Source organism: Kryptolebias marmoratus, linkage group LG4 (assembly GCF_001649575.2).
Source record: "Kryptolebias marmoratus isolate JLee-2015 linkage group LG4, ASM164957v2, whole genome shotgun sequence".
NCBI classification, from domain to species: domain Eukaryota; kingdom Metazoa; phylum Chordata; class Actinopteri; order Cyprinodontiformes; family Rivulidae; genus Kryptolebias; species Kryptolebias marmoratus.
The window spans coordinates 12,040,609-12,050,299 of record NC_051433.1 but is presented as its reverse complement, the minus strand read 5'-3'; the positions used below and the strand labels follow the sequence as shown (position 1 = coordinate 12,050,299).

The 9,691-nt window shown below is 42.6% G+C and overlaps 1 protein-coding gene across 1 annotated transcript in view; it reads right to left on the bottom strand.

The window, feature by feature from the left end:
• Nucleotides 1-2,040: 2,040 nt before the first annotated feature.
• Nucleotides 2,041-9,691, bottom strand: part of camk1a (calcium/calmodulin-dependent protein kinase Ia) — an 18,575-nt gene continuing 10,924 nt past the window's right edge. Inside the window, exons 4-12 of the mRNA XM_017407989.3 lie at nt 9,016-9,090; nt 7,600-7,738; nt 7,385-7,511; nt 7,070-7,145; nt 6,376-6,488; nt 6,209-6,287; nt 5,889-5,976; nt 4,639-4,822; nt 2,041-3,586 (exon numbers count right to left, since the gene is read on the bottom strand). Coding sequence (XP_017263478.1) covers nt 3,483-3,586; nt 4,639-4,822; nt 5,889-5,976; nt 6,209-6,287; nt 6,376-6,488; nt 7,070-7,145; nt 7,385-7,511; nt 7,600-7,738; nt 9,016-9,090 — 985 coding nt within the window. The 3' untranslated portion in view covers nt 2,041-3,482. The remainder of the gene's footprint in view (nt 3,587-4,638; nt 4,823-5,888; nt 5,977-6,208; nt 6,288-6,375; nt 6,489-7,069; nt 7,146-7,384; nt 7,512-7,599; nt 7,739-9,015; nt 9,091-9,691) is intronic.

Sequence of the window (9,691 nt, the reverse complement as noted above, 5' to 3'; positions counted from 1 at the left end):
AATGCTACGCTGTTATTGTTTATGGTTTCCTGATTGGTTTTTTTTTTTGGTATATTTTACAGCTTTTTGTTCCTACGTCTTTTGTCATTTGCTTCAAATTTCTTATTTTATTCAGCTGAAGCCGTCTTCCTTGTGCAGGTTCACATCCACCTGCTTTAAATCAGCCAATCAGGCGTTGTGTCCTCCCCCAGCAGTGACCGTGTCACGACAACACACACACAATGCATAGACAAGGAAGTTTTATTTCATTTCCTGCAGTCGTATCTTTGTGGGTACAAATTGTATTTTCATACATCTTTTTTTTTCAATAACCCATGATGCATTGCATCCATACGTTTGTAGCTCAAAACAGCTTTTACAAAAAAAGGATATACAATATATACTTATATTTATATATTTATATATATAATATACATGTGTTTCTTTATGCATTTAGATGTGTTTTCGATGGGTTATAGAAGCTTTTTTTAAAAAAACAAAACAAAACACACAGCCAAGTGGAAACGAAATCCCGAGAAAAGGTTCAACAAAAAAAGTCGTTACCAAACGTAGAACAGCCAAGTTATCAAAGTCGTCAGCGCTGGCCGCCGTACACTTAACACAAAGCCCTTCGAACACAGTTTGCATATATTCCACAATTACAGTCGTGTAAACCCGGAGTGGTCGGCTTCTTTCAGGTGACAGGAAACACATCGGGAACGAAGGGGCGGCTCGTGGATTAATTCAGGTTGTCTTTAAAGCTAGAAGTGGCACGAGACAAGTAATAGCAAGACTCCTTAAAAGGAAATTAGCTGTGTTAAAGTTTGTTTTCAGCTTAATCTTTTCTTCTGCAGACTCGTGGCAGCTCTTAAACTGAGTTTAAATTAAAAAAAAAAACAGAAACAAAAGTAAAACATCCTCATTTTCCTGCGTATGGCTTCAATACGTTTGTCTTCTACTCAGAAGGCCAACTATAGAGTGCTGATAGAGGGGTTGTGTAATTGCCTGCATATGTGTGTGTGTGTGTGTTTCCTTGTCCGTCTGTTGGCAAAATATCTTGTAAACCACTAAATGGGTATTAATGAAACTCTCAGAAAGGAATCACCGAATGTTCATCTACAACCAATTGACTTTTGGAGTCAGGCCCGATTCAAGGTGGTCGCCAGAGCTAATCCACCTCGGCGAACACGAAAATGGCTATAATTCAGTCGTTTCGACAGATATTGAGCTGAAATTTGGTGTGGTCGTAGCTGGGGCTTACCCCCAACACGTACTCCCAAGTGCTAACAGAACGCACAAGTTCTCTGTATAAAACTTTGGCATGCAAGGCGGCGAGTGATATGCATTTCTTCAAGGAAAGCTACTTTCAGTGAATTAGTTTGCACTGTGGCCGATATGTTTGTTTGGTTTTTTTCTACTGGGGTCTGGGTATAAACAAAATGAGAGTAAAGCAAGCGAAAGAACAGCGCTGTAAACAAACATAAGAGAGGAAAAAGGACATTTGACCGTCGTGGTCAATGCAAATGATAAGTCCACTGTGCTGTGATGTATTCTGTCAACAGCATTACTTCTGGTGTTCATCACTTCACATTATATAGCTCAAAATTACATTGTTTTTTTTAATTATTTTTTTCTCAATACAACATAGTAAGAATAAATCGTGTGTTTATACTAATTGATCATCATTCATGTAAACATATTTAACCAGGTCATGCAAACAGTAGACCAAAAACTTCTTCCACTAGAGGTGCACAGCACAGAGCAGGCGGAGCACCCAGACTGAGATCCCTCCCCCCGACTCAACGTGAGCCGGGCCTGGGCCAGAACCCAGAGTCCGACAGCAGCCGGTGACTGCTCGGCCTGGAGAGGAAGGAGCAGAAGGAGCAGAAGGAGCAGAAGGAGCAAGGTGCAACAGAACTAAAAGCGTCCTTGTGGCGTGATGACGACTCACGGGGATCTCAGTTTGAGCCTCTGATAACAGAACAGCCATAAAAAACAAACAAACAAAAGAGTCTCCTTTTTGATATTCATACATTTTAGTGTGTGTGTGTTCTGTTCTTGTTTTTTTTTTTTTTTTTTCCCTGACAGGAAGCATGCAGACACTTCAGGTCAAAACCAGCCACCACAAACCCAGTCTGAGCCAGAATATAGAGTCCAAAACCCTCAGATTCACCTTCAAATCTGTTTTTTTTTTTTTGTCTATACAGGCTTTTAACAAAGAGGGGAAATCCTTCTGAAGGGACACAAATAAATGCTTTGGTTCTCTTAAAACCCTTATAACGAGTCGTTTTCATATAAATGTTACGACCTCGTTATCACCTCCCAGACGTTTCATCTCGTTCTGATCTGTAGCACAAAGAATAAACAACTACAAAGTGTTACAGTGGGTCAGAAATGGACGGAATTGGACTTTAACTGGAAAGTGTCGGAACAAACTGAATTATATTTGGGCTGAAATGGTCTCGATTGGACTGGCTTATGTAGAGTCATAAAGGGACAATTCAGATTCTTTAAAGTGGGGTTCTGTAGAAAGGTCATAAGCAATTACTATCTTACCTGTAATAGATAGATCTTTGACCGGCCTCAGTTTAAAAAAGGACAGTTTAATTTGAAGCTCATTTTTCGGCTAACGGCTCGTAGCCGTCAGCTTGTCAAAATTAAACTCAGTGTCTCCAAACTGAAAACGCTCAAATAGTGATCTACAACATAATGATACTTTCCACAGAGCTCCACTTCAAAAGATCCGAGCTATCCCTTTCTGGCTTTTTCTAGAGAAGAGTTGCTAAAACAAGCCAAACAGAAATCAAACAGCCTCACTGAAAGGCGTGAAAGAAGCCTACGAGAAAGGGGATTCTTTATTCGTTACTGGATGAAGACTAAAACGTGGTGCAGGAGGAGCTTTCCTTTGTGCTCTTTTCTAGTCAGATTTTATTTTATTTTTTTATTTTTTGCAGAGGAAAATATGACAGTAATGTAGAGTGTGCAGTTCAGGTGGATGTAAACGCACGATAACTGTGATTAGAGGTAGAAGGGACACGCAAATGGGATGATAATTATCATGGAGGACTCAGCTTTTGATTGAAAATGCCCCCCCTCTGCCTCTGAAGTAAACATCCTGAACCACATGTCATGTAAACACTGCCAAAAGGCCACTCTCCTCCTCTGCCTGCATGCTCTGAAGGCCAATCACTCAGTTAGACCCTCTTGGAAACTAAAAGCCCCTCTGCACGCTCGAAATAGGTCCGCACACCCCTCTGCAATAACGTAAAACTTGTCTTTTTTTTTTTTTTGAAGACTTGCAGCATGTGTTGTCCACTCTGTTAGAAGGGAACCCTGAAAGCTGGGGACAGGCTCTGGTGGGGATAAAAAAAACCAACAAACAACTACCTAACATCTACTCTGCATTCCTGGCCAGACTGGGTGGACGGGCTATGTTGGGGGTGGGGGGCGCTCCAGGGAGGGTGGGGAGACACCACATCACCGTGACAACAGGTAGGCCGGGCTCAGATGCGACTGGTTGGCCTGCAGCAGTAGGTGCAGCTTCTCAGGCTGTCCCGATCGGCGCTCCCCTCATTGCTCCCGCGCCGGCCGTCCTCATAGTGGGACACTGGGGGGGGGGAGATGGGACAGGCAACAAGCTTAGAGGGACATCTAAACGCATCTTCTCATTACAACTGTGGTGTAGACATAAAGGAAGAACTGTAAACTTCCTAAAACTTCATCTTGACCCAGTTTCTCAAAGATATGTATGTAGGATAAGTACTGCCTGATGAGCTTGTTGCTGTCCAAGGTACCAGTCGGTATTTTTACCTCAATATGTCCTTCAGTCGCCACCCTGGGGTTGTTGTGTCAGTGTGTAGTTTGAATAATGATTAGAAATCTGACTCAGCATTCACACATTGTTTTCACGCTACTTTTAGCTTTTAGCTACCATTCTGCTATGTTCAGCTAGCCTTTTGAGACTTGCAGTACCTTTAGCTTTTAGCTTACTGTTTTGTTTTCCTCTGTTGGACTACACATTACATACTAAGTCAGTGATTTTTTTTTAATGGGAATATTTCCATGTTTATAACTTGTAAGTGTGAAAGTCTTTGGATGGTTTAAAGTATAAGAGGCACTGAATTTGTAGGATTAAATAACTTTAAGAGGATTGACATTTCGACCTATGCACCTTTTTATTTTCCACAACAATGGAATTAAAGGTTACTGATTAAAACACGATCAACCTTTCTTTATTTTAGTCCACTCTCGCAGGTTTAAATGTTACAGAGAAAACTTAACTATCAAAGGATGGGGCAATGCTCATTTTTAGAGCTTCGAAGGGGACAATTGTTGTCCCATCTGCAAAACAAGCTTCAGAGATGGTGTTTATCATCAGGTGGGGCTGAATCTACCAGTCCAAAGATAAAAAAAACTATCCTAATATTTTTGATTGTTTGTTTGTTCGAGAGGTTTAAACGACTGGTTTTAAAAAAAACTTTAATTAAAGCAGAAAAATCTACACATAAGGCAAAAATAAAAGTATGCATTCCTGACTAAACATTTGTGGAGCTGAATGTAATCTGAAGCGAACTCGTCGAGGGCAGTGGGAACCCGTCTGGTCTGGAAACTGTACACGTTAGAGATGAGACGGACGCTGACTGTGAGCGCCTAACTCACGGCTCTCCTCCTCCTCGTTCCCCGGCTCGTCCTCCACCTCCTCCTCCTCCCCCTCCTCCACCTCCTCGGGGAGCAGATGTCCATGGCAGGGACTGGTGGGAGTGATCTGACTGGGTCCCTCGAGGCTGGTGCCCAGCTGCAACCTCCGCATGTGTCGCACCACGGCGGTGGCGTTAAACGCTTGCTGGAGCAGAAATAAAAAATAAAACACAGCAGCTTCGGTCACTCATCAGAAACACAAAAATGGCGGCGAAATCTGCCCTTTGGTTGGCCGTTGTATAACTCTTTAGAGGAAGTTAACAGTAAATAAAACCTATAATTAGATTTGCAGTTCTAGTAAGGCTCAGCTAAAATCAGTCACATTGTTGTAACATTTATTGAGGTCACAGACTGTTTACACTTTTATATCAACATCGCTTTAATATTACAAGTGTGTGTTCGTCTGTTAGCAAAATATCTCTTGACACACTGGACGGACTTCAATGAAACTCTGATTCACTTTTGGAGCCAACCAGATTCAAGATGGCTGCCACAGTGACCAACCATAACAAACCCAAGAAGTGGCTATAACTCGGTCACTTTTACAGATACTGAAGGGAGGTTTGGTGTGGTAGTAGCTGAGAGTCATCCCCAACACATACCCTGAGAGCTAACGGGATCTTTGTTTAAAACATGCAAGGCAGCAGGAGCTGCTGGTTAAATTAGGTGTTGGTATAAATGACAATAATTAGTTCATTTAAATTCTGTTTTATAAAACAGGGACAGATTTGTCATAACTGTAGTACTTTTAAAACTCATCTGATCACTACACACAATTTTTTAAATATATTTTCCTGCGTAAATGACATTTATCTCTGCTGTCTTCAAACCCAGTAAATCAAGAACTATAGAGACGATAAAACTAAATAAGCAATTTAAAAAAAAAACTGAAAGCGCAGAGCACAAAGCAAACAAAACAAGAACCTCGCAGATGGTTTAAGCCCACAGGTTGTTGCATTAAATTGTTTATGACAAAACACCCACACAGGCTCACCGCGGTGTAACAGGGAAGCTGCAACACAACACGTCGAAAAACAACCAAAAAAAAATAGATTCTTATTATTTCTGTTTAAAGGACTCTTGCAGGCTTTCTTGCACAGTAAAAATAACATTCGGAGAAATGAATCAAAGCCAGATTTTGGCTAAAGTCTGAGAGCAGAGAGAAGCAGCGTGTCCTGAAACTCCTCCAGACCGAATGAGTGTTCACTGACCTTCCATTTACTTTTGGCGAAGTTCTTCTTGATTTGTGCGCTGACCGATTCGTGGATGTTCTTGTCAAGAGCCGTGTCGCCGCATATCCTGCGATCAGAGAACTTTGTTAACCCCACAGAGAGATTTAGAAATGTGCACTGCGGACATCCGAGGCGGTTTTCTGCCATTCGAAAGGTTAACATCGAAAAAAGTCTGACCACTTCTTTCTTCTTTTTGGCCAATCCTGTCTCGTTGCCTGTGACTATGATTGTGTGTGTTTTAAGTGTGACTCGTGGCAGAACAAATGAATAAAACAAATGATAAACACAGCAAATCCTACCATGGATGCTGGAGGGCCAGCTCACACGTGTATCTCTTCAGAGGGTCCTTTTCCATCATGTGGCAGATGAAGTCTTTGGCTGACGAGAAAATAGAGGACCGGGGGTCATTCCAAGGGATAAACGTGACCCGCGACTGCTGCACGTGTCGCGCCATTTCCAGCAGTACCTGAATCTGAGATGTCGTCCCAGTACGGAGAGTCAAACTCATATTCGGCCTTCAGAATCTGCTCGAATAACTTGGCGTCATTTTCGTCATAAAATGGAGGGTATCCACATAATCTGAGGGACAGAGAAAGAAACACATCCAGTATTATTCAAACTTTTTTTTAAAATATATATAAATACACAACCCCTGTTCTACTATTGAAACACTGTGTGCTTTATTTATTCCACAGAGGAGCTCAATAAACATATCAAATGTTTAAGCTAAGGAAGTGTGTCAGTTCTTGAAGAAATTATTAAAAAGGTCATTTTGAATTGCATGGCAGCAGCACGTCTCAGAAAAGTCGGAACGGGGTCATGCTGACCACAGCTCCTCTGTTTTTAATAACAGTCTGGAAACATTGTTTTCTAGCGGTGAGAGGTCTGAACTGTAGGCGGCCCAGTTCAGCTCCAGGAGTTTCCTGTTGTATTAAATACAGTCTGTGGTTGAAAGCATCATCTTGCTGAAATATGAATTATTTTTATTCACAATTTCACAGTTTATACATATAATATATTTACTATGTTCCATTGTGAATAAGATATAGGTTTATGAGATTTGCAAATCATTGCGTTCTGTTTTTATTGACGGTTTCAACAACTTCCCAACTATTTGGAAATCTGGGTTTTATTCGATCAAGGTATTAAGATGAACTTACAGGATGTAAGAAATAACTCCTATGGACCAACAATCCACTGCTTTACTGTAGGGCTTCTGGGCAAGCACCTCGGGAGCTGCGAACAACACACGAAACACAGCGGGGAAATACATGGTGAGAGTAAATTCAAGTAATCTTGACCTTCTGGTGACGTGTGATCAGACTGGTCACGCTAAACAGAAAGAGAGCGCTCGTGAAACCCTCGAGCCTGACTCAGTAGTGGCTGGAAGAGCCTCTCAGAGCTCGGCGAGTGGAGAGGAGATCCCAGCCGCTCGTATGAAAGGAGGAAAGAGGCGGGATGGAAGCGTTTCTTACCCACGTAGCCAGGAGTGCCACAGGCTGTGGACATGACGCTGCCCGCTCCCTCGATCTTCGACAGACCAAAGTCACTGATCATGATCTTGGAGTCTTCGTCCATGCTGTAATACAGCAAATTCTCCGGCTGCAGAGGTTTGAAAATGGACAAAGCAAGGTCAAAGTGAGCTGGGTCTTTTGGGGTGTTTTTTTCTGTGTTTCCTGAGCTAAAATACCTTCAGGTCTCTGTGGACGATCCCCATGTCATGGAGGTATTTGACAGCATCGAGGATCTGATGGATGAGCTGGCTGGCATCTCTCTCGGTGTAGAAACCTTTCTCTACGATCCTGTCGAACAGCTCGCCACCAGAAACTCTGTCAGTTCAAAATAATTCACAGCTGAGTCCTCCTTCCAAAACAACCTTAGCAGCATTTTCTTTTTTTTGGAGTTAAATTAAAACGTGCACATTTTTATGAGCCATAGCAGAAATATTAGTTCAAGATCAAAAACTTAGAAAGCTTTTTAATCAGTTTTTGTTTCTCTTACAAAACTCAGCACACTGTAATGATTATGAATATTAAACTCTTATATTCGTAGACCAAAAACTAACAAATAAGCAAAACGGCTTTGAGAATCGTCCATCAGTCGCCAATGAAGAATCCTAGTTGGTCGACTTCCACTGTAGCTCAGGAACGAGGTTTGTCTTATCTCAGCAGTGGAAATAAATCTGAGGTGTACACTAACACGGTTTGGCCAAATGCTTCTGTTTGCGCTCATATTTGTAAGGGTTTCTATCGTTTTGCTTGTTTGGCTGTTGGGCTTGACTTTGCACTTGACTGCAGGGCAACTTGGTGGGGTATTTTCTCCATGATGCACACAGAAATACGACTCCGCAGTCGTTTCAAAGCGATAGGGAGCTAAAGTCAAGTCACTCTGTTTGACAGGAAACGATATCTTTAGAGCTGCATGTCGAGAAGGAGCATCACAGACGCAAAACTTAGATTTTAGCCATTTGGTCAGCATAGAAGAGACACACAGACGGAAAGTGAAATAAAGGAGAAAGAGAGGAACACACCAACAGTGGAGCCTCTCAGGTCATGGGTAACGCAGCTCAAAATGAAGCTACACACTGACTGAAACAGCTTCTGTAACCTTCTGATTTATAGATTAATCAACAGGGTTTTTCTTTTTCGTCTTCGTGCTCAGGGCACACACTTCTGAAAATACACACGTTTCCAGAGTTAAACTGTGCGCTCAGTGGATTAAAAGCCTGAGAGGAGTGAGGTGAGCTGGGGGGATTAGCATTTTAACTGAAGCTGAGCTATTAAATAAAGTGAAGATGTAGAGTCTGATCTGAGGCATTCAAAGGCAGGACGGGATCAAGTCAGTCTGACAGATGAGAGAAGTTATTTCTGAAAAATGTGTTTTGCTAAAGAACAGAGGCTCTGTTTTAGATGTTTAATCAAGTTTCTGCTGAAAAATAAAAGTTTTTGGATGTGAAATCCTGAAAAATCCTATTTTAAATGCTTAGCTCACACAGAAAACCTTTATTTTCTTCACAGAATTAAATCCAAATGGGTTTTTTTCCCTGCCACATCATGTGAAAACGTGGGCGAAACGTGGACCTTCTGTTACCCGATGAGGAACTCACAGCTGCATGACGAGGTAAAGGTGGGACGTGCTCTCGAAGATGTCCTCCAGCGAGACGATGTTGGGGTGTTTGATTCTGAGGAGGACATAGGACAGAGGACAGAGGACTCACAGTCAGGTGGAGCACAGTCTCTGGATGCACAGATCATGCAGAAGCAAAGCCACAACAAATGCTGCTCTGATCCCACTCAGAGAAACCGTTGCAATCGAGTGGCCGACAGACGGCTGAGCATCACTCCTGGCTCTCGAGTCATGCTGAGAGCATATGAGGCTTCAGTAACACCACAGCAGCAGAAAAAAAAAGGCCAACAGAATGAGCAACGCCCCCCCTCCCTTTTTCACGCCGACGGTTCTTTAAACTTTCTGACGCTCGATTCTTTTTTATTTTACTGCCACTTTAAATATTTATCCCAACTCCAGCACTACGGCTCTCTCTTTCCTCCCATCCCCACGTCTCCACCCTCCACCCTCCTCGTCTCCGTCTCTTTCTTCGGCACACTGCTGCGGGGAACTCCACTCCATCCCCGCCTCTGCGCGCTGTTGCCCCGGCAACAGGAACACTAAAAATAGGTCTATCTTCTTTTTTACTCCTGACATTTCCGGGCGCACAATCCCGCTGTTCTCCACTGACGCGGTGCATTTAGTCATCTCTTCTGGGTCGACCCCTGTGACCCCAC